At 36.1% G+C, this 25,831-nt stretch overlaps 1 protein-coding gene across 1 annotated transcript; it reads right to left on the reverse strand.

Annotated features, from left to right (window-relative positions):
• Positions 1-883: 883 nt before the first annotated feature.
• Positions 884-5,013, reverse strand: LOC105784988 (U-box domain-containing protein 5). Its single transcript, XM_012610920.2, has 6 exons — positions 4,714-5,013; positions 4,385-4,458; positions 3,867-4,052; positions 3,531-3,638; positions 2,116-3,239; positions 884-1,972 (listed from the first exon to the last, which is right to left on the reverse strand). The coding sequence occupies exons 2-6, from the start codon at positions 4,436-4,438 to the stop codon at positions 1,213-1,215; spliced, it is 2,232 nt and encodes a 743-aa protein (XP_012466374.1). The 5' UTR covers positions 4,439-4,458; positions 4,714-5,013; the 3' UTR covers positions 884-1,212.
• Positions 5,014-25,831: the final 20,818 nt, after the last annotated feature.

Raw genomic sequence — 25,831 nt, forward strand, 5'->3', positions numbered from 1 at the left:
CTAAAGATTATTAAAGGTTCATCGAAAGGTGGCAAAGTCACACCTTATTTTTTTCTAAAAGAAGATTTAAAAAAAGGGGTAAATTATACCATTTGTAATTAAATTATGGGTAAGTTTTGAATAATTTAGTGACCAAATTAAAACTTTTTTAATTAAGTGATAAAAATTACTCATAATTTAGTGACTGATGATGTAGTTTACCTTAATTATTATTATTATTTTGTTGTTATTTGAATAATTGAAATTAACCTTATCTTAGTCAGTTTTCTACTTGCATAAATAAGATAAATTATCCATGAAATTTTTTGTGCCTTTTCATCCTTTCCAAAACTTTATACATACAAGTTGTGCATGGTTGGACTTGAAGCCACGCCCAAAAGATTATAGAACATTGTTAGGATTAACCCTTGGGGGGACCCTCACACATTTGGTATTATGTCTTAGTGAGAGATTTTGTCACCTAATTCTTTCGAGAACTCAAGTGGTTAAAGAAATAGATAATTCATAGAGTAGAAGTGTGTTATCGAATATTAAAAAAGCGAACTATACGCGTTGCGTCCACCGAAGAACAATACCATGAGGGTTTGATCCAAGGTCGGATGACTCAACAGAAGGGACCTCTGTTCAAAAGGTATAAACGGCAGTTTTGGAGTGGTCAAACTGCTAGGAATGAAAACAATATGATTCCTTTTTTCTGAAGCTGAAATACCTCACTGGGTTAGGAAGTTCTCTACCAGTGGCAAACGTGTTGAATTGTCAAGTTGACAACTCAAACAATGTGGTTAATGTCTCACATAGACCTATGCTTAATCTTGCTGGTTGATCTATGCATGGAGGTGAGGACAGGATAATATGGGGCCTCAATTCTAATAGCAAATCAGACTGGAACTAAACCTAACCCTTCATCTGTTGTATTGCAGGCCAAGGATTTTTCTTTGCAAACTGCATCGAAGCTTACAAAGCTCAAATCATGTTGTATCAGTGTTGGGAACCACATTGGAGAAACCAACCAATCCACAGGACATCCCAAAACCGAGTACAAGTCAATTTACAAAACAAACCCTGGAAATATTATTAACAGGACTACACTATGAATACAAGATCCAAAATGGAACTAACAAAATTCAGGGCTAATCCCCCTACATATTCTTACAATGTAAATTAATATAAATACCATATGCCTATTCCTGGAGAGAAAAAAGAAACCAAAAGTCAATGTAGGACATTCAATAAAAACCTTGATAATTTCTTTCTCAAACATCCCAATGCCTTGTAAGATGATATTTTGAGTCTGGATTTATTGCTGGTGCTGGAGGAGACATTTGAATTTCCTTGGCTCCATCTGCTTCCAGATCTTGAACATTGAGAAGCATTCATCCAGTCCATGAGCTCCAGCAGTGTCAATGCATTCTCGGATCCTTTAGAACTCCCGTTCACTGATATGTTGGACAAAGCTTGAATTACGTTTTCTGTCATTATCATTTTACAGTATCCTGTGTTCTCGTAGCATAGAAACAGGAGCAACTCAACACCAACTTCTTGTTCTTCCTTTTTACCGGATTCCAAGATTGTGGCGATCGAAGTACATAAACCAGCTTCAACAGCTTCAATTCTAGCCTCCTCAATGTCACGTATGTTGTTCATAATCCCAACGCAATACCCTGCAACATTTGGATCTTCAAGAAAAGAAACCAACTTTGGAATATAACCCAAATATGTAATATGGTAACCAACATTGCTGCCATTCGATAAATTCCATAGGATCTTCAGAGCAACCATGTTAAATTCTGTGACTGTAGTGTCCAGAAGTTTTAGGATGGAAGGCAAAATGCCACATGCCACAATTCTGGACTTATAGTACTGTTGCCAGGATAAGATTTCCAGTATTGCATGGCACTCTCTAGTTGTTTCTGAATCCAGTAATGATGCCAACAAATAGATAACATCTTCATGACAGGGTGGTAATTCGATTCTGCAGGTAAGAACAGATACTTTTATCAATCAAGTCTGGAAATATGTCGGACACGAATGAAGAGTCAGAACAACATAGGCGAATAATATAGACATTCAATCAAAAACAGATTTAAATGGCACTGGAGTGCCAATCAATGTTACCTGCGGCCACTTAAAATCGCCAAAAGCACCTCTGCTCCATCTTTTTGCATTTTTACATCACATAAATCATTTGCATCCTTCAAAAATTTAATCACAGGAACAACATGACTATTTGAAAAGGTCAAATGCTGGGCCTTATCGTTGTCTTCTAGTAGCCCTTTGACATTTTGAACAGCCTTGCATTGAGATATCCAGGAATGTTTATCAAGTTCAGAAAGACAGCCAACACGAATACCGTCAGTACTTAACTGATGATGATGTATTCGATGGTGGGAATCCGCAGCAACCTGAGGCAGCATGGACTTAATCTCATCATTAGATTTCCTGTCCGAAAAATCTAAACTCGAATCAGTACTCACTGAGTCAAGTGTGACGCTCCCTATTTCGAGTCGAAAACCAAGCACGGAAGTGCCAAAGCTGGCAATGGAGCAGGAAGAAGGTTGACGTAAGGAAAGCAGGGAAGGAACTGGTTTTACATGTTGAGGAACATTGATGCCATGCCTCAAAAGCCACTTAGAAATAAGGGCTTTCATTGCTAAATTTGGTGTGAGGGAAAATTGCATCAACTTTGTATTAGTCACAGGGCACATCTGGTTGCCTTCATTAAACCACTTCTCGATCCAAACTCGTTCGAATGTTTGCCCAGAAGCAATAATTACAGGATCATAAAGCAATCTCTTAGAGATTGGGCATATGATTTGGTCAGGAGTTATAGGAAGGAAGAAATCATAGCCTGAAGTTTCAACATTTTCATCTCCATCTTCTTTCATCAATGAAAAAAGGCTTTCTTCTTCCGTTCTTTTAGGTTGGAGTTGCCAAATTAACCTGCCATGTTTCTTGAGAAGATACAAGAGATAAGTCAAGACTTTCCTTTTATTTGGATTTGTATCCTGGACACTTCCAAGCAGTTTCTTGATGGATCTTTTCTCTATCAAAAGAGCAAAAGGAGATGTAATACTCAGTCTCAAAGAAGAAAGTCGAAGAGCCTCGATTTCAGATTGCTTCCTGGAGGCTGATGCAGATTTGTCATGTTCTAACAGTGCAATTATAGCTGCTCCAGCTTCATGTTCTGAAGCTTCTAATTGAAACCTTGCACTTCTAAGTTCATCTATAATTCCAGCTATCTGTAAACAGTAATGTCTCCTTTAATCACAATCAAGGAAACTGCAGCTATCTCACAAAACAATATATCTATATATACCATTCCTATGTTATTCCGCCTCCCTTAAAATTTGACATATACACGTATACGGCACTCGCATCTGAGTCCAAATAACTTAGTATCATTCCATCATTAGAGTAAGAACAGCACCAAATAATGCATGGAATGACTAAAGTAAATCAAGCACTTTATGATCCTCCTGCGAGGAAATTTAAAAAAAAAGACTGAATAGTTCTCGAGTATTATTACAAACCTTTGCAGCCAACACCGATGGAACCATTTCTCGAACTTGAATCATGCAAATCTCCAAAGTTTTCCGAATTTTATCACACCTCAAGAGTAAACCTTTACCTGTAATTGCCTAAATATTTGATAAATACGATTGTTATACAAATTATGTCAATATCCTCATAATTATGTGAATGGCTTACTGAATAAATTGGACCATCATAAACCTAACATGAGATTTTGTTTCTTAATAAAACAACAATCTGGGACTATAATAACAACGCCTAGATTCAGCAGATAACTGTTTCATACATATTTTATTTCTTACGTAAACAGAAAAGTAAAAAAAATTAAGAAGTACCAAGTAGAGTTTGCTGGATTCAGAACAGAGCTGGATTAGTAAGTTGGCTTTATCCATTGCCGATTGTAATGAGCATAATGCACGCATTCCTAATGTGCATCCTGGCCGAGCTGACTCAAGAGCTGCAAACATGGGCGAAATGCTATCAACGAGTTTCTTCAGCTCCAAGCACATTAACCGATGTATCTGCATCCATTGGCGATTGATAAGTATACAAACAACAAAATCTCTCAATACCAAAATGATACCTTCTTGGATAATATTCTGAAGAAGTGGAAATAACCCCGACTGTGGTAAGGTTCTTAGTTAATTTCATTATGTGGGATATTTTATAGAGCTTAGCTAAGAGGATCAAATAAGGAGATAGTAAGAGCGGTTCTCCCTTTCTTTTAACAAAAATAGTCAACTTTTTGTTTGCAACGCTTCCTTTCTCTATGAAAGAACAGTGCAACAGCTCGGACTATATCAAACTCTGATTCTTCTAGGGAAAATATGGTCTAAAAGCAGTTAACACTTACCTTAATGGTGCTGTGATATGGAAGATCAACACTCTGAGTAGCACCAAGTTCCATATCGTAACAGTATCCTCACCCTACACATTGACCAAAACATTTGGAGCACTTAAATGATTATATTTGCATAATATATCATTTACACATCTGAATTCCTGATTACAGTTACATGAATATTTCCACCAATTATTTTGCCAACATTATATTATCTGTTAAGTGAAATATAATTGAAAATAATGGAAACCAGAGGATTGTTATGGACCAAGTAGCCTTGCAAAAATCTCTTTGAGAAGTTGAACCTTAAAGTGTCAAATAGAACTAAAAAGAAAACTTACCCGGTTATTCTACTGCCAGAAACTCAGCAAACAGATCCGTTAAAGACCCAAGATTGAAACATGAAGATGAAGGGCAAAGGAAAGTGTAATCACAATGAAACTATAGCTCGAGGTATCACATGCCCGTGGAACTAGTTTTCTTATTCAGTTTATACTTCATATTTCATAGAATAAAAAGAAAACAACAGGATTTATGAGAAAAACAGCCATTGTCAGAAAGACCCCATATTTCCACAATAAAATTTCCAGGAGGTGGCTAATGTGTGTGAAAGAGAGGAATAGGATTGTCCACTTATCTTTTGTCTGTTTAGAAGCACACCAAATGCCTCCAAGATACAGTTGACTCTTCCAAAATGGTAAAAAAGGGAAATAAAATGTTAAAACGACCTCCAAGCAGGGGGACAAAGGCAGAAAATTTTTTTAATGGGATGAAATTAAATTTTAATTTTTATAATAATAAAAATGTAAATAATATATTTATATTTTTTAAAGGATTAAATCAAATTTTAATATTTATATGAGGAGTTAAAAGTATAATTTTATATTTATTAATTTAAAATTTAAAACATTTAAAGTACTTAAATAAAAACTTTCTTATTTTAGGGGTCGGCAGTGCTACTCCTTGCCTCCGTTTGTTAGGGTGAAACAAGACATAGACATTAACATGACAATGAGAGGACAAGTGTGAAATCAAAGAAATCAGTGTGATTGGACATCTTTTCACCAATAAAGAATACCATGCTTTTGCTTTAGCCTTCTCCCTCGACAAGGAATAGGTTTTCTGACCGTGTTAAGTTTGGTTGGTGTGATTACTTTGTCTATGGTTTTGGGGATTTTTCTTTTATAGGGTTAACCTTCGCTTACTTCTTTTTTTTAAGTTTCAAGAATTTCTTAGAGTAAGTATAAGATTTTCAAGTGGTGATGGTGAGTGTGATAGGAATGGATTCCAAGACTCAGATCGACGTTCTCTTAACAAAGGAATATATATATTCTTTGTGTTTTTGGAGCTTAATATTGTGTTAATGCATCATTCTTTCTGTTTTGTATTGCCACAGTAAATTCTAAAAGTAACATCTCTGTTACGTAGAAAGAAGCTTATAGAGTGTCATTATCAATGTAGGCTGAGCCCAACTCAAGTATAATCTCTAGCTTTCAAGATCACTGATGCATATACATTAAACTTCACCAATGCAGATTAACTTTGCCTGTTCAAGTTTCTATGGAATTCTTAATGTTTTTACTATCTATATAAACGGAGAGAAAATGATTCTATCCACGCTGTTAAAAATAAAACGTTGGTAATAATAATAAATCGCAAAGAAAAAGAGAGAAAAATAAATAACACATAGATTTTACGTGGAAACCTTTTCGAGAAAAAATCACGGGCAGAGGAGAAGATAATTCACTATGTCGAATTCAAATGATTACAAGAGGAGTAGACTATGTCTATTTATAGGCTTGTAAAACCATATTCTAATAGGAGTGTAGTAAGATTGAAACACCTTATTCTAATTAATATAAAATAGATTGAGCTTAATAAGGTTTAAAAAATCTTATTCTAAAATAAAATAAAAGAAGTGTAGTTCTATATGGATTTTACTTTTATTTTATTTTATCAATGTATTTTATTTAAATAAGGATTCGGGTCACTTAATTCTAACAATCTTTACCTTGACACGAATTCTCAATGAACAAGTTCTTCATCGAGAACTCTCAACGAACAAGTTCTCCACCTCTTCCATAAAACCCCTTAAGGGTTTAACTTCAACAATGAACACCAACCAAGTCTAAGCAATGTTCAAACTTGGTTATAGGAAGTGACTTAGTCATCATATCTATAGGATTTTCATGAGTACTAATTTTGCTCACAACAATATCACAACGAGCAATAATATCACGAACAAATGATACCGAATATCAACGTGTTTTGTTCTCTCATGAAACATTTGATCTTTTGTAAGGAAGATGACACTCTGATTGTTACAAAATACTGTATTGATTTGAAGGTCTTCATTGAGTTTACTAAAGAGTCCTTTTAACCAAATAATTTCTTTACAAGCCTCAGTAATTGCCATGTACTTAGCTTCAGTGGTAGACAAAGCAACTGTAGTTTACAAAGTGGCTTTCCAACTGATTGCACAACCTTCGATTATAAAGACATAACCTGTGAGAGATCTTCTTCTATCAAGGTCTCCAGCAAAATCAGCATCAACATACCCAATGACTCCATCTCTAGTTCTTCCAAACTGTAAGCAAACATCAGTAGTACCTCGTAAGTATCTTAAAATCCACTAAACTGCTTTCTAATGTTCTTTACTGGGATCCGCCATGTATCTGCTAATTGCATTGACTGCATATGATAAATCTGGATGTGAACAAACCATAGCATACATGAGAGATCCTACTGCACTAGAGTATGGAACATGTGACATGTACTTAATCTCATCATATAATTGTGAAGACAAAGCCGATGAAAGTATGAAATGGACTATTAAAGGAGTATTAATAGGCTTAGCATTCTGCATATTGAATCTGCAAAGAACTTTCTCAATGTACCTCTTCTGACTTAGGTACAATTTACTTACTTTTCTATCTCTGAGAATCTCCATACCAGGTATTTTCTTTACTGGTCTCAAATCTTTCATTTCAAATTCTTCACTTAGTTAGGCTTTGACCTTTCTTATCTCTCATTTATCTTTCGCTGCTATCAACATGTCATCAATATAAAAGAGTAGATACACAAAGTAATCATCACTGTTTTTTTAAAGTAAACACAACCGTCAAAACTACTTCTTTTGAAATCATGAGAAGTCATAAACGAATCAAACCTCTTGTACCACTGTCTTAATACTGTTTCAAACCGTAAAGGGACTTTTCAGCAAGCAAACATAGTCCTATTTTTCTAAGACTGTAAAATCCTCTGGTTATTGTATGTAAATATCCTCCTCAAGTTCTCCATGTAAAAATTCAGTTTTTACATCTAACTGCTCAAGCTCCAAATCATGCATGGCCACAATACCAAGTAAAGCTCGAATCGAACTATGCTTCACAACTGGGGAGAACACATCTGTGAAGTCCACTCTTGGAATTTGGCTATAACCCTTTGCAACAAGCCTTGCTTTATATCTAGGTTATTCAACTCCTGGAGTCACTTCTTTCTTTTTAAACACCTATTTACAACAAACATATTTTTTACCTTTAGGAAGTTTCACAAGATCCCATGTTTTGTTTTTGTAGAGTGATTCCATCTCCTCTTGCATAACAAACATCCACTTTTCTGACTCTTCACAGCTAACCGCATCAGAATAATAAGAGGACTATTGGTTTGCATCTATATCTTCAGCCACATTTAAAGCATAAGCAACTAGATCAGCCTTGGTATACTTCTTTGGAGGTTTAATTTCTCTTCTAGTTCTATTTTTGGCAATAGAGTATTGTGGTGAAGAAGCAACTCTATTTTGAATTTTTGTACTAGCTTAATGAGTCGACTCTGTTGTAGATTTTGGATTAATCTGATGCTCCACCTGCTTTTGATTTTCTTTATTGGAAGAGTCTTTAAGAGATAAGTTAAGTAGCACAGCAGTTTCATCAAAAACAACATCTCTGCTAATCACAACTTTTCTATTTTCAGGACACCATAACTTATACCCTTTTACACCAGCTTTGTAACCAAGAAAAACACATTTAATGGATCTCGATTTCAATTTTCCATTATCAACATGAGCATGCGTAGGACACCCAAAGATTTCTAAATCAGAATAGTCAGCAGGATTACCAGACCATACCTATTGTGGAGTCTTCTTCTCAATGACAACTGATGGAGATCGATTGATCAAAAAACATGCAGTAGAGGCTACTTTGGCCCAAAACAACTTTGATAAGTTGGCATTTGACAACATACATCGAACCTTCTCCGTGATCGTTCAGTTCATTCGTTCTACAACGCCATTTTGCTATAGAGTATGACGAACTATCAAGTGTCTTACGATCTTTTCTGACTTGCACAGTTTATTAAACTCATGAAAATAGAATTCTAAGCCATTGTCTGTGCAGAGGTATTTTATTTGTTTTCCCGTCTGTTTTTAATCATAGTTTTTCAAGACTTAAATGCGGAAAACACATTGCTTTTCTACTTCAGGAAGAATGCCCAAACTTTTCTAGAAAAATCATCAATAAAAGTTAGCATATAATTAGCTCCACCTCTCAAAGGCACTCTGGATGGCCCCCACAGATCATAATGAATATACTCCAACGTTCCCTTCGTGTTATGGAATCCTCTGGTAAATCGAACTCTCTTTTACTTCCCAAAAATGCAATGCTCACAGAACTTCAGTTTGTAAATTCCTTATCCATCAAGAAGTCCTCTTTTGCTTAATTTTTCCATGCCATTCTCACTCATATACACTAGGCGCATATGCAAAAACTTAGTAATATCATGATCTGACAAGGAAGAGGATGCTACAGCTGCATCACTAGTAATAGTAGAACCCTGCAAAATATATAACTTGGCAGTCTTTCTCTACCCTTTCATCACAACAAGGGAACCTTTGGAAATATTCAAAACTCCACTTTTAGCTGTGTATTTGTACCCTTTTGAATCAAGAGTACTCAACGAAATTAAATTTCTCTTCAATTCTAGAACATGTTGTACATCACTAAGTGTTCTGACAACCCCATCAAACATCTTAACTTTAATTTTTCCAACACCTGCGATTCTACATGAAACATTATTTCCCATCAAAACAACACATTCAGACACTGTTTCTCAAGTTTTAATGTGCTCTTATAACACTTAGATTTAATGTACTCTTTCTTCTTGCAAAAGTTACAAGTTTTACCTCTGTTTGAAGGCTTCGATCTACCCTTATATTTACTACGAGGATTCTGTTCCTGTGTCCTTCCACGATCATCATTAGCATTCTGATCTTGTCTTCCACGAACAATGAGACTCTCTCCCTGAGAGTTAGTTTTAACCACAAGATGTTTCATCTTATCATACGAGGTTAAAGAATCATAAACCTTATCAACTATGAGAAACTCGCGACTATATAAAATTGTATCTCTAAAGGTTGAATAAGACAGGGGTAACGAACAAAGTAAATCAACCCTAGATCTTCCTTATCATACTGAACCTCCATGGCCTCTAAGTTTGGGAGAATTTCTTTAAACACTGTTAAGTGTTCGTTCATAGACGTACCTTCTTCCAAACGATGAGCATAAAGACGTTGCTTCATATGCAGCTTGCTAGTTAGAGTTTTCGACATACATATTTGTTCCTACCTCTTCCATAATCTAGCAGCAGTCTTCTCTTTCATCACATCTTGCAAAATTTTGTTAGATAAATGCAGATGTGACTGTGTTAACGCCTTTTGATCCTTACACTTCTTCTCTTCCTCCGTCAATGTTGAAGGCATCTTATTTACCCCAGCAGGCCTTCCTCTAAGTCCATCTGTGCAAGAACTGGCTGCATCTTTATCTGCCACAACGTGAATCTGGTGTTGCGATCCAACAGTGGAATTTCATACTTCAAAGGCGCCATTACCGTGATTGAGATGAACAACCTGGAAGCTCTGATACGGATTTGTTAAAAATAGAATGTCGGTAATGACAATGTATCGCAAAGAAAAAGAGAGAAAAATAAAGAAGACACATATTTTACGTAGAAACCCTTTCGGGAAAAAAACCATGGGCAGAGGAGAAGATAATTCACTATGTTGAATTCGAATGATTACAAGAGGAGTAGACTATGTCAATTCATAGGCTTGTAAAACCATATTTTAAGAGGAGTGTAGTAAGATTGAAACACCTTATTCTAATCAATATAAAATAGATGGAGCTTAATAAGGTTTAAAAAATCTTATTTTAAAATAAAATAAAAGAAGTGTAGTTCTATATGGATTTTACTTTTATTTTATTTTACCAATGTATTTTATTTAAATAAGGATTCAGGTCACTTAATTCTAACACACCCATTATATATCCCACTCCAATAAATTAAGTTCATCTCGTTTTCTTTTTATTAGATCAGGAAGGTCTTCTTGTATTGTAGGTTTTTTTTCATTATAATTTGATGTTGTTTCTTTTGATTGATGAGTGCATGACACTCCTTCGTACTAAGAGTTCTAGCTCTTTGCTACATGTTTTTCGTGGAGAGAACATGTGTGCTAATGTCTTAATTCATATGAGGAGTAGTTTACAACATTGACCCTTTCAAGATATTTTTTCTTTTGATGATTTATTTTTTGTGTTGATCCTCTTGATTGTTTATGGCATTTGCGCTTCGATGATGCCTAAGGGCAAGTTATTGAACTTATTTTAAGTACTAAATAATACTTGATCTTTTTTCCAAAAAAAAAGGGTAGATTTTTAAAAGTAAGGGGACTAAATTCCAATGTACCAAGTATAAAGAGACTTATAGTCATAGTTATTCGAATTGAACTGGGAACCGGTTGGAGTACTAGTCCAAAGAGAGGCATTAGACTAATTGCTTTGCGAATCGGTACGAACCAATTGAAGAAGGTTAAAAAAATTGGTTGAACTTTTTTTTTATGTTTTTTAATGATTTATTTAATAGAAACATACGAACCAATTCGATAACTAGTCCAATTTTGAAAATCTTATTTAGAGTATATTTTATTCTTCAAATTCTTTTTTTTAAGAGATATATAGTCAAATAATTCTATTAGATGAAAGGAACATCTCCATTTGTTGTAAAAGAAAAAACCCATAAAATATCTCAACGACCTTATAGTGGACTTAGAATAAAAACAAAATTAATAAAATCTGAAGCTATTGACCAATATTAATAAATCAGAAGATTTTTGAAATATATATATAAAAAATGACGAATTTCAGAGTCAAAGTTGAGAAAAAGTACTTGAATCTCGTGTTATAAGAAAATAATACCATACCCAGATTTTGTTGAATTCATAACCATCAAGTTTCATTTGTATCCCAGATAATCTAATCAAAACCAAATAACCAGAAACAGAAGGCCAGTGTTCTTCCCTGCAACCCCTTTTCAATGAATCAACACAAACTAGTTCCAGACTTTTTATATATTTCTTCACAGATATTAAGTGAACTAGCTTCAATTAGAAATCACTATGACAGGATAGAAACAAAGGCACCCTAAGTTCAATATTAGTTAGCAGTATTATTTCTTATTTATGGTCAAGATAATCTCCTTTATGGTGGAATGAAGCTTGAAGCACAAAACCTGGTGAACACAACCGCCCAAGCAAGGAAAAGGATTCATTGGTGTAGTTTTAGCCACTCACAAATCTCTGAATCTTCTCTATCAGAAGGAAAACCAACGCCAAGTCAAAACAGCTTCAAGCTATTGGTGATCTCTAGAACATCAAAAGCATCTGTTTTATTTTTTTTCTTTGGTTTTGAAATTTCAAAAGCATCCGCTGATCCTTATCTTTTGGGACATTCCACAAGCATAGCACGCCTTTGACTACTTTGTTTGAGTAGATCCAACGATAAGAAAATCACGTTACCAAAAATACTTTTCCTTGCTTTATCCAAAGGTTCCCTCTAATAAGAGTGGTCCTCGTGCATTATATACTCTAATGAGTGAATGATATAAATTTATTTATCAGTGGAGTAGACTTGTCCAAGTGCTCGAAAGGCAATATATGACTCACATATTCCTGAAGCTTGGAATGGACTTTGGGGCATATACTTTTAAACCCACACAAATAAATTTTCGCACTTCCAATCATAAGGCCCACAGGGGAACGGTTCCCAGAAGGCATATCTTTCGCCTAAGAGGAGCCGCAAATTGAGATGATAAGGGTTCTAAATATCAGAAGACCTATACAGTATTTTGGAGTGGATTCCTCAGGCTTTTTACCCGGTCATGTCACGGGGCAAGGGTTGTCCATGAGTCGGGTCATTCCACTAGATTCATCCGAAAAATAAAAGAATTTAAATAAAATTATAGACTAAAAGTATAGGGCTTAGGCAAAAAATGAGCCTTGGATAAACTTTTTTTGGCTCGGCCCCGGCCTGGATACATTTAAAAAATTTTTTTATTAAGAAACATTTATTTCAATATTTTTAATGTATTTTAGGGAAACATCTGTTTTAATGTTTTTACTGTATTTTATATATTATTTTTTTAAAATTTTTTTATATAATAAAATAATTTTGAAAAAAAGTTAATACGGGTCAGGCTTGAGTTTAGCATCTATAATTTGGTTCGAGCTTAGACAAAAATTTAGGCCCATTTTTTGGGTTGGCCTGGGCCCAAACCTATCAATCAGGCCTAAAATTTTGTTATGGCCTGGCTCAAACCCGGGGACAACTCTAGTCATGGCCCTTTCTCCCACTGCATATGGACTATAAAAATATTAGAAGAAGATTATCAATTTATTTTTTAGAAGGAACTAGTTTTAGCTCATGTCCCACATAAAGAATATATGATCAGTGGAGGAGCTAGAGGTTGACAGGGGCTTGAAAATTTTTTTATATAAGTATTTTTATAATTTATAAATGATAAAATTTTGATTTAATTTTAAAAAATTATAAAGATATAAGCTATTAAAATGATGAAATTGAATTTTTACTATCGTAAAAATATACAATTTAAATTCACTCAAATTTTTTTCGACTTCGTCCTCAGATATGATCTAAATAATCGACACAACAATAGAGATATTAAAATATATTCATAATTAATATTGACAATATTTCATAAAATAAAATAATTTATATAATTTATAAAATTTGAATCACTTCATATTAAAATAATTATTTCTTTATTTCAAAAGGTAAAACATGCTATCAATTAAAAAAAAATCAAAAGATATTATATCTTCAAATAATTAATTCATCAAAGTTTAAATAAAAATTTAATACAATAATGATACATGTGAACCTAGTTCGAATCAAAATTGTACGAAAAAATAATACATGCAAATATAATTGTCGAAACCATTTTTTTAATTAAAAAAACAAAAATTTAGTTTTTGATAAAAATTGGAAAAATTGGGAGTCGCCACCAATCTTTTATTAATGTGTGATTGGGTCACCTAAAAATGACTTTGGTCTACGAATTTTAGAAAAACGGGTCCGGGAGTCGGTTACGTATGAGGAAGGATTAGCACATTACGCCCAAAAATTGGTACCTAGTTAATTAATTCATGTCTTAATGTCGAAAATTTGAAAAATACAATCCTTAGCAAAAACTCTTAAACATTATTAATACCCTTATCATTTCAGAGAACGAAAATGCCACACCCAATGCGTTAGGGCTCGACATTCTAATTTCCTCAAAAATGAATTAGGCCAGAATACTCGTGTAATAAAAATTTAAAAGAATATCCATTTATTCAAGATTTAAGAAATCGCGGCCCAATACGTTAGGGCACAATTCCTCCAAAATCCCAAACTCGGAATATTTCCTTTATTATTTTTTAGAAAAAATCTTTATTTCGAGAAATCAATGCGTCACATCCAATACGTTAGGACACAACGTGTTGAATTCCCAATAATGAGTTCTTATTTTTGATTAAAGAAAAATGCTTGATTGTTAGATTTAACGAAGAAAATCGGAACCCAATACGTTAGGGCTCAATTTCCTTGAAAATCCTAAATACGAGCATTATCTCAATTTTGAAAATTTTCTATTTTTAAATTTGAGTAAAAGATGATGTAACGTTATATTATACGTACAAATGCTATAATAATAAATACAACAATAATAAATACATCAATGGCATAAAATAATATAAACAAATAAATAAACGAAATAAAAACAATAATCCATGACATGCAAAATATTAAATGTAAACACAATTATACCACGAATGAGGAAAGCAAACAAAATAAATAAAGATCGAAGACATATAATATACACATGAGAATTATGAAGATTAAAAATATACATATAATTTACAAATAAATTTTTGGGTTATAAAATTTATATATATATATATACAATACATAACATATTTATGAAAATAAAGGAAAATATATAAACATATATATATATATGAGCATTTAAAAACTAAATAATAAATAAATACATATATAAAAATAAAAATTTTGTTTTTAAAAAAAATTATATGCGCGTAGGGCACATATATAAGTAATAAATATATACATATATAGATTATAAAACATATGAATAAAAATAAGATAAAAATAATTATATTATACTACAAAAATAAATATGCGTATGTAAAAAATATATATACATATATATTTTTTAAAAATAATTAAATATGAAAAGAATAAAAACTAATTAATAAAAAAATAAAGAAAATGAAAAAGGACTAATTTGAACTGTAAATAAAAATCTGGGGCGAATTTGCAAATATTTGAAGATCGAAGGACCCTATTGAACACGCTAATAATTCAGAGGGGCTGAAAGGGAAATTTCCCTTCTCCTTTAAAACGGCGCCGTTCGAATTGGACCAAATAGTAATTAAAAATAAATTAAAAGGGCGAATTTAAAATAAAAAAACTTAATTGTAAAGACACTAAAAAGCGAGGGCTAAAAGTGCAATTTACCCTCCGCATAAAAACACGCGGATCTGTGTTGGGTGGGTCGGATTCGGTCGACCCATGCCCAAACAGCGTCGTTTTATTTGGCTATTTAAGCCAAAAACCTTTAAAAAAAATTTCATTTTTCATTCTCTTTAAAAAACTTCAAAACTCCAAAAACTCTCCCCCTTCCCGATTAAATCGGTCATCGTAGGTCACTAGCCACACACGACCGCCAATCTCCAGCACCGGCGCCGCCGTCTGCGGTGGCCGGAAAAGGGAAAAAAAAATCCCTTTTTGGCCCTTCCAACCCTTTAAACCCCAAATTTGGGTTCAAATCTTTTGAAATATGGCTGAAAAGCCCTAAACTTCAAGAAACTCTTCGGCTTCCGACCGTCGATCCTCGGAGACGGTTACCTCAACCGCTTGCGGCGTTTCAGAAGTGAATCATGGTGAGTCTCTTTACCTTCTATCTCGTTTTATATCAGTATATAATAAAACAACAAAAAAGGAAAATAAATAGTAAAATGAAAATGTATATCAACCTTTGATTCCGATTTACTCTCTGTTTTTTGTGAAAATACTTGTTTATTTTTATTGATTTCGGATTCGGGGGATCCCATTTACAGTATTGAAATGGCTATTTTATAGCCGAATGAAATAGAGAAATAATAAAAGAAATCTGCTTGATTTGATTTGATTTGATTCGATTTTCTTTCCTTTCTTGTGTTTGCAGGTGAAGATTGCGAAGATCCCGTTCGCGTGGAGGACGTGGTTGCGGCGCGAGTAGTATGAAGCGGCCATAGAGATCCTTAGAAACCCTAGGGTTTCTGACTATTTTGGGCCACTAATTTGGGCCTCTGTAGTTTAATCGGGTCTGGGTTTTGTTGTAATTGGGTAGTTTCATTTGGGCCCGCTTATTATTTGTACCCAGGGCACAAATCGGGTATTACAACTGCCCCTCTTTGCTCGTTTTCGTGTAACGGGAACGGAGCAAAGATTTTAAAAATGCCCGATTTTACCCAGACATGCTGGACCTTGGTCTTCTTCAAAAAGCCTCGTCCCTTCGTACTGTATCTTCAGAGGTATAGGAACTAGTGCTTCAATCTACTCCTCTGCAACTTCAAGGAGATAAGACTAGATGTGATCTGCTCTCTGCGGCTTCAGAGAGATAAGATCCAAGATTTGTGGTTCTAATCCGCTCCATTGCAACTTCAAGGAGACAGGATTATTGGTTTTAATCTGCTTCACTGCAACTTCAGGGAGATAAGATTTGCCATCTTCAGTCAGGCTCACTGCAACTTCAGGAGGATAAGACTTTCTTACTTAGTCTGCTCCACTGCAACTTCAGGGAGATAAGACTAGATGCGATCTGCTCTCTGCAACTTCAAAGAGATAAGATCCAAGGTTTTAATCCACTCCACTGCAACTTCAGGAAGATAGGATTATCGGCTTTAACCTGCTCCACTGCAACTTCAGGGAGATAAGATTTGCCATCTTCAGTCTGCCTCACTGCAACTTCAGGAGGATAAGACTTGCTTTCTTAGTCTGCTCCACTGCAACTTCAGGGAGATAAGACTAGATGCGATCTGCTCTCTGCAACTTCAGAGAGATAAGATCCAAGGTTTTAATCCACTCCACTGCAACTTTAGAAAGATAGGATTATCAGCTTTAACCTGCTTCACTGCAACTTCAGAGAGATAAGATTTGCCATCTTCAGTCTATCTCACTGCAACTTCAGGAGGATAAGACTTAATTTCTTAGTTTGCTCCACTGCAACTTCAGGGAGATAAGACTAGATGCGATCTGCTCTCTGCAACTTCAGAGAGACAAGATCCAAGGTTTTAATCCACCCCATTGTAACTTCAGGGAGATAGGATTACTAGCTACTGATCTGTTCTCTAGGGAACATGACCTGTAAAAATCTATTCTATGAACTTAATTATGCCTAGTGATTAAGATGTTATGATCAATTTCAATGCTCCTAACTAGACATGTATGAATGACATTTGAATGAATGCAGAATATCATTTTTCAAGAATTATTATTTCTTAAAGTTTGTTAGGGTTTTCATTGCTGACGCCCTCTGTTTGGCTGTCATCTCCAAAGAAACACTTAATCAAATTACCCCCATTGTGAACTTCAAAACTCAATCCATTAGGACGCAGAATTTGACCATCCTCCTTCCACTGTGACCCAATGGTAGGAAAATTTGACTCTTCTCAGTCCTCTCTTATCGTAATTCAAGGATGTAGATCATGAAACTCTTTTGCACCAATCCCAAGGTGTCATACCAAATGCTCATGCACAAATGAAGAGTTTTCCTTCTAGAGGGAATCTCTTCTTACTCCTTGGTAATTGAAGCTTTGTCACCAATCAAGACTTCTTGTCGTCTCATTCAGTATTTAGACAACAAAGTCTGAAAGAACAGTCTTAATTTAGTCTTTTTCCTTTTTAGACTTTTAAACCTAGTGCGTTCTAAACAAATAGTCCTGCTTCTGATTACTAAACTATTTAGAAATTCCAAGAGTAATATGCAAAAATTATTTTGTGAAAGTTTTTAGTCTATTAATCATTATTCTAACGCAACATGCTTGCTCAAAGATCAAAATACCGACTAAAAAATGAATTAATTCAAGGGATAACTTGAATAATAGAAAAGGAAATTATTGATAGCAAGTGTAAAAGAAAAAAGTATTCAAGAACATCGAAGAATGAAGTATTTACAAGAAAAAACAAACTCGGTACAAGTTATATGAAGACTAGATGCCTTAGATATCGCCGCTTGAACTTCTCCGCACAAACCAAGAACCATCCTGAATTTAACATGTGTTTAAGGAATTTACAGCACTTTGTCGATGCCCCTAAAACGTCGTCTATCCTTTTCTTGTTGACTTAGTGTAGCAGGACCATCCTGAATTTAACATGTGTTTAGGGAATTTACAGCACTTTGTCGATGCCCCCAAAACGTCGTCTATCCTTTCCTTGTTGACTTAAGTATAGCAGGATCACCATATACCCCAATCTGACAGTGTTTGAGCCACCCTTTTTGGGTTTGAAACTCAAACCCCCTTTGGTCTCAAGGCGCCCTTTTCGGGTTTTCACCTTGGCCTCTCTATCTTTTTTTTTATTTTTTTAGGAAATCAGAGCGCCCTTCGTGGGTTTTCACTTTGACTTCTTCTTTCCTTCAAGTGAAATATTTCTTGACCGAATCTGAATTTACAGGATTCAGAAGATTTTTTCCATCCATTTCACTCAAAATCAAAGCGCCTCCAGAAAAAGCCTTTTTCACAACATAAGGTCCTTCCCAGTTCGACATCCATTTCCCTCTGAAATCCTTTTGCAAAGGGAGGATCTTTTTCAAAACCAAATCCCCCTCATGAAATTCTCTGGGACGAGCCTTCTTATTATAAGCTCGCATCATTCGCTTCTGATACATTTGACCATGACGAATAGCTTTTAGTCTTTTCTCTTCAATCAGGTTCAACTGATCATACTGAGATTGGATCCATTCGGTCTCATCCAACTTTAGCTTAGCCAATACCCGGAGAGATGGAATTTCAACATCAATAGGTAAAACTGCCTCCATTCCATAAACCAAAGAAAAATGTGTTACCCCAGTAGAAGTCTTGACAGATGTTTGGTAAGCCAGAAGAGCGAATGGTAACTTCTCATGCCAATCCTTGTAAGTTTCAGCCATCTTCGCCACAATCTTCTTAATATTTTTGTTTGCCGCCTCTACTGCACCATTCATTTTTGGACGATACGGTGACGAATTATGGTGTCTAATGTTGAACTGACTGCAGACTTTTGCTATTGTGCTGTTATTCAGATTCAGTGCATTGTCAGATATGATTCTTTCAGGCATTCCATATCGACATATGATCTCTTTCTTCAAAAACTTACTGACTGCTGACTTCGTGACATTAGCATATGAGGCTGCTTCTATCCACTTAGTGAAATAGTCAATAGCCACAAAAATGAAACGATGTCCATTAGAAGCCTTCGGTGATATTGGTCCAATGACGTCCATACTCCACATGGAGAAAGGCCATGGAGAAGTCATAACATGAAGAGGTAAAGGAGGCGCGTGCATTTTATCCCCGTAAATTTGGCATTTATGGCATTTCTTGGCATGATTGATGCAATCTCTTTCCATGGTGGCCCAGTAATATCCAAATCTCATGATCTGTCTAGCCATTGTAAATCCATTAGCGTGCGTACCACAAACACCTGTATGGACTTCTTCTAAAATTTCCTTAGCCTTTACAGTGTCAATGCACCTCAACAGTACTCGATCCTTTCCTCTTTTGTGTAGGATCTCTCCATCTAAGACATAGTCAATAGCTAGTCTCCTCAATGTCCTCTTATCATTCTCCGTTGCCTGATTAGGATATTCGCGATTCTTCACATATAGTAATATATCTTGGTACCAGGGACGATTATCATTCACCACTTCTTCAATGCTGTAACAGTGGGCCGGGATCTCATAAATACTAATTTGAATGGGCTTCATGTCGTCTAACTGATTCACTTTAATCATGGAAGCTAAAGTAGCAAGAGCATCAACCATCTGATTTTCCTCCCGTGGGAGATAACAAAAGGTAATGTTGTTGAATTCTTCAATCAATTACAGAACCAATCTCCGATAACGAATCAACTTAGGGTCTTTTGTCTCCCATTCCCCTCTTAGTTGGTATATCACCAATGCTGAGTCTCCGTACACTTCTAATGTCTTAATTTTCTGCTCTATGGCTGCCGTATACCCATGATGCAAGCTTCGTACTCAGCCATGTTATTAGTGCAATCAAAGTCCAATTTACTGGTGAAAGGATGATAATCTCCATTTGGAGACACCAAGACTGCCCCAATCCCATTGCCTAACGCATTCGATGCTCCATCAAAGTTTAATCTCCAAGGATGATTTTCTTGGGGATCCTCTTCAGCATTTGCCACATACATCAAATCTTCATTCGTGAAATCGAAATCTAGAGGCTCATAATCTTCTAAAGCTCTGCTAGCCAAGAAATCTGCTATCGCACTTTTTTTGATGGCCTTCTGACTTACATATACGATATCAAACTCAGAGAGCAAGATTTGCCATCTAGCCATTCTTCCATTCAATGCTGTTGACTCCATCATATACTTTAAAGGGTCTAATTTTGAAATTAGCCAAGTTGTATGATAGAGTAAGTATTGCCTCAACCTATTGGTCGTCCAAATCAGGGCGCAACATAAATTTTCGATAGGCGAATATCTCATCTCACAATCAGTGAATTTCTTGCTGAGATAGTAAATCGCCTTTTCCTTCTTCTCAGTCGCATCATGTTGACCCAGCACGTATCCCATGGAGTTGTCGAACACCGTTAAATACAAAATCAAGGGTTTATCTAGGCTAGGTGGTGACAGAACTGGAGTATTGGATAGGTACTACTTTATCTTTTCAAAAGCTCCCTGGCATTCTTCATTCCAAACCCCTGGATTATGTTTCTTCAAAAGGCAAAATATGGGATCACATTTCTTGGTCAACTGTGAAATGAACCGAGCAATGTAATTTAGTCTTCCTAAGAAACCTCGAACTTCTTTCTGAGTACGTGGTGGTGGTAAATCTCGTATTGCCTTGACTTTGTCTGGGTCAATCTCGATTCCTCTTTCACTGATTATGAAGCCCAATAACTTTCCTGACCTAGTTCCAGAAGTGCATTTTGTCGGATTGAGCTTGAGCTGAAACTTCCTTAGTCTTAAGAATAATTTTCTTAGGACCTGTACATGCTTCTCCTCTGTTCTGGATTTGGCGATCATATCATCCACATACACCTCAATTTTTTTGTGCATGATATCATGAAACAAGGCTACCATGGCTCTCTGATATATTGCTCCCGCATTCTTTAATCCGAATGGCATTACTTTATAGCAAAATGTTCCCGACAAAGTAATGAATGTAGTTTTTCCCATATCCTCCGGATGCATCTTTATCTGATTATATCCTGAGAACCCATCCATGAAAGAAAATAACGAATATCCCGCCGTATTATCGACCAGAGTATCAATATGTGGCAATGGGAAATTGTCCTTTGGGCTTGCTTTGTTCAAATCTCTGTAATCCATGCACATTCGTACTTTTCCATCTTTTTTAGGAACTGGAACGATGTTAGCTACCTATTTAGAATATTTGACCTCCTGTAAAAATCCAGCATCAAACTGCTTCTTGACCTCCTATTTTATTTTAAGCACAATATCAGGCCTCATTCTTCTGAGCTTCTGTTGAACTGACTTACAATCCTCCCTTATAGGTAGGCGATGTACCACGATGTCAGTGCTCAATCCAGACATATCCTGGTATGAGCATGCGAAGACGTCTTTGAACTCTCGGAGTAATTCAATGAGGTCTCGTCTTGTCTTTGCAGAAATCTCAGTTCCAATTGTCACCTCTTTTCCTTCTTCCAAGCTCACAACTTCTACTGATTCTTTGTGAGATAGGATTTGTTTTTCCTCTTGTTCTACCATCCTGAACAAGTCTAGAGATAAACCACAATCTTCATCACCTTCAAAGTCGTGTAATCCCTCTAAACACATGTTTAATTCAAAAGGACACTCTGAGTTCGTAGCGACGTCATTCACGTCGTTGATATACAGGGGCCTAATATGGTTACAAAAGAATGTATGAATTTATGTGCAATTACTTGTGCAATAATTATAAATGAAAGAATATATTTACTTGTATTGAAAGAATGAAAGAATATTTGCTCGAAACGATTACAAAGATGTTTTATTAAAATAATGATATTCAAACATACGCCTATTTCACAAAAGAGTTCTTGTTATTTCTAGGCTAAAACAACAAGTTTGTTCTGAATATTACTCTGAGACAGTTCTAAAGACTTTAGGTATTTCTTCCGCAGTTCAATTGTCTAGTACACTCCCAGGCTCATAAGGACGAATATCTAACCAGCTCCTCTCTTCATTCTCATGCTCATGAATGGCATTGATGTGCATATTTCCCAACGTCTCTTCAATGCTTTCCTCAACTGGTATCTTTCTCTCAACATGAATAACTCCTCCCCACTTAGACGCGCCCTTTTTCTTTCCTGTCTTTTTTCTAGCTCCTTCTTTCTCTGTCCCCTGTCTGGCTTCTATCCTAAGCCAAAGTGATCTTGCTTCCCTTTCAGTACTGGCACGTCAATCCTCCCTTGAAGATATCTCCCCAACCCTTTTCCAGGTAAAGCTCATTTTCCTACCAACAACTGTAAACCCATCTCTGTAGTTTTGGATAATTTAGGCACCAAAATTTTGCTTCATTCAAGAACAAATGTCGCGTTTACAAACTCCAAAGATCAAAATGAGCATTCTACTGACTTATCATTAGTCTCCACGTACGGCATCTCATTGGATACAGCTGCTATTATATCCTCTTTGGCGTTAATTGTCACTAGCCGACCTTCTGACACTAACTTCAGCTTCTGATGTAATGATGACTGTACTGCCCCCGCCGAATGTATCTATGGTTTTCCTAATAAACAATTGTAGGAAGGTTTGATATCCATCACAATAAAATCTACCTCATAAACTGTTGGGCCAATCAGTAGGGGTATCTCAATTCTTCCCATGACCTTTCTTTCTGTACCGTCAAACGCCCTTACCATATTTTGGCATGTTTTCATGTGCGAACTGTCTATGGGAAGCCTGTTGAGTGTGAATAGTGGCAACACGTTCAAAGCTGATCCATTGTCAATCAACACTCCTGGCAAAATATGCCCCTTGCATCGTGCAGTGATATGTAAAGCCTTAGTAGATCCCACGCCCCCAGTAGGTATTTCATCATCATTGAAGGATATGAAATTATCAGCACTAATATTATTGACCAACCGATCTAAATTTCTGACAGAAATATCATAGGCTACATAGGTCTCATTTAACATCCCATCAACGCACTTCGGTGTATTTCTGAATTCAAGAGCAAGGTTAGTACGGATATGCGAGTCGGTTGTTTATGCAACTATTCGACGACATTGTACTCGCTGTGCTTCAAGAATTTAAGGAATTCCACGGCTTCTTCCTCCTTCACTGGCTCGTTGATAGACAACACAGGCTTAGCTATTTCCCCCTCTTGTTCTACTATTATGACCCTTCCTTTCACATGTTCTGGATCGGCACTCACATCCTGGTTCTTTGTAGTCTCCATTCCAGGGACAGTTGTATTGCACTATAGTTCCACGGAACCTTCCTACTATCTTGGTAAGAAAATGTTGCAGGTTTCTTTATTATGATTCTTGGCATTACTGGAACTCTCACTTCATCATTCCTTGGCTGCGAGATGATGACCACATGCTGAGTTACTCTTAGAACCTTTACGGATTCGGATGTACAAATACTCCCCTCCTCCTTAGCTTCTTCATAGCACTTCATTTCCTTGTTATCCATCAGGCCTTGAACCAAGGCTCTGAATTCTGTGCATTCTTGAATCTCATGTCCCTCCTCATGATGGAACTCACAGTAGTTTTCCTTCTCTTCAAAGCTTCTTTTTGAATCCACTACAAGCAACCCTCTTTCTACCATCTTCTTCCAGATCCATCTCAAAGGAATCTTCACTTCTACAATATCCTCTTTGATTTTCCTACCCATGTTACCTCCTATCATGTTCACTCCATTTTCATTATGATTAGGTAACGGATTCTCTGTACTGGGCGAATCATCCATTTTAACGATACCCATGCTTATGAGTCTTTTTACCAGCTTCTTAAACGCCGTACAATGTTCTATAGAATGCCCCGCGATTTCTGCGTGATAATCGCATTGTGCGTTTGCGTCATACCACTTGGGGTACGGAGGCTGTAGAGGTTTCAAATGGTAAGGGGAAACCACGTGTGCATTAAATAGATTCTGATCTAATTCCCTATACGGCATCAGAATCGGCGTAAATTGAAGCTTCTCCGTATCTTGCCTTGTATCAGATCCTCGTTTTGATGATCCTTGTTGGCTAACAACCACTTTTCCTGGCTGATTCACCGTCATTTTCCTTCTTCTTTGAGGCCGACCTTCTACTACTTTCTCCCGCATCTATCTTCCCGCTTTTGATAGCATTTTCTATCATTTCACCATTCATAACTATGTCAGAAAAGCTTTTAGTAGCACTTCCTAACATGTGTGTAATAAATGGGGCCTTCAAGGTGTTAACGAAAAGCATCGTCACCTCTCTTTCTAGAAGAGATGGCTGAACTTGTACGGCAACCTCCCTCCATCTCTGTGCGTATTGCCTAAAACTTTCGCCTGGTTTCTTTTCCATAATCTGCAAAGTGATCCTATCAGGTACCATGTCAGTCACATGGCTGTACTGCTTTATGAACGCCTGTGCCAGATCTCTACATGAATTAATATGGGTAAAGTTCAATCGATTATACCACTTGGATGCTGCCCCTGTGAGGCTATCCTGGAAGCAATGTATCAAGAGTTGATCATTATTGACATAACCGGTCATTCGTCTACAGAACATGGTAATATGAGCTTCGGGGCTACTAGTTCCATTGTACTTCTCAAACTCTGGCATTTTGAACTTGTAAGGGAGTACTAAATCTGGGACCAGGCTTAATTCTTTAGCATCCATCCCATAGTAGATCTTCGCACATTCCATCGCTCTAAATTTCTCTTCTAGCCATTTGTACTTCTCCTCTAACTGTTTTGGCAACTCGTCATTCATTTTCTCCTTTCCAGCCGTCTCATCGAAATCAGGGATAACAGGATTAACAAGGTTGGCTCCAGGGTTAGAGCCTGATCCTGCCTGAAGATTCATTAGCGTTGTAGCGTCACCCTGAAATTGCTGAGGATTAATGGTAACAGAGGACCTACGCGGGTATATCTAAACTTGTTGGGAAGTAAAGTCTGGAGGATAGACAGGTCCCTCATTGTCTCATTCTTCAACATTGAGCACATAGTATTTTCCTTTATCAGTTCCCTTGTTGAACCATTGAGTTAACTAGGCCATCATACTCCTTTGAGATTCCATTATTTTGTCTATCATTTTTTTCTGCTCATTCATTTTCTTTTGAAGCTGCTCCTGCATTTCCTTTTGAGACTGTTCTAGCCTTTCCATCCTTTGATCCATATCCTTAGTTTTTGATCGAGTACCGTAGCGGTGTTTAGTAGGCTGGTTGGTTTCCAGATTAACTAAGGAGTGATGTAAATTAATTAGAATCTTTTAATATTTTTAAATGCATATGAAGTAATGCAATGCATGAATGCAAAAAAAAAAGACGTCAATTTTGATTCAATTCCATATAAGAAAACTTTACTATAAAGAAAATTTCTTTACATAAAGTGAATTACAAATAAAGCTTTGCCCTATTGCTCAGCATTCTAATATTCCTAAGTAACACAGCTAACTCTTGCCCTCGATCTGATTCTAATTCATACTTCATACTTAGCATGTCTGCTTGTACTACCAAAGCTTGTACATGATCAGCTACTTCTCGGATCTGGACCACAGCTTCCTCTATAATATGATCTCTGCTCCTAATTTGGTTCTGAAAGTAGTGTAGCTGTTCCTTATTACGATTTTCATTTGCTTCCAAGTGCTTGATCCAGTTTTCACAATTTTGCAACGCTGTTTCTAGCTCTTCGATTCTTT

Source organism: Gossypium raimondii, chromosome 1 (assembly GCF_025698545.1).
Source record: "Gossypium raimondii isolate GPD5lz chromosome 1, ASM2569854v1, whole genome shotgun sequence".
In the NCBI taxonomy this organism is placed as follows: domain Eukaryota; kingdom Viridiplantae; phylum Streptophyta; class Magnoliopsida; order Malvales; family Malvaceae; genus Gossypium; species Gossypium raimondii.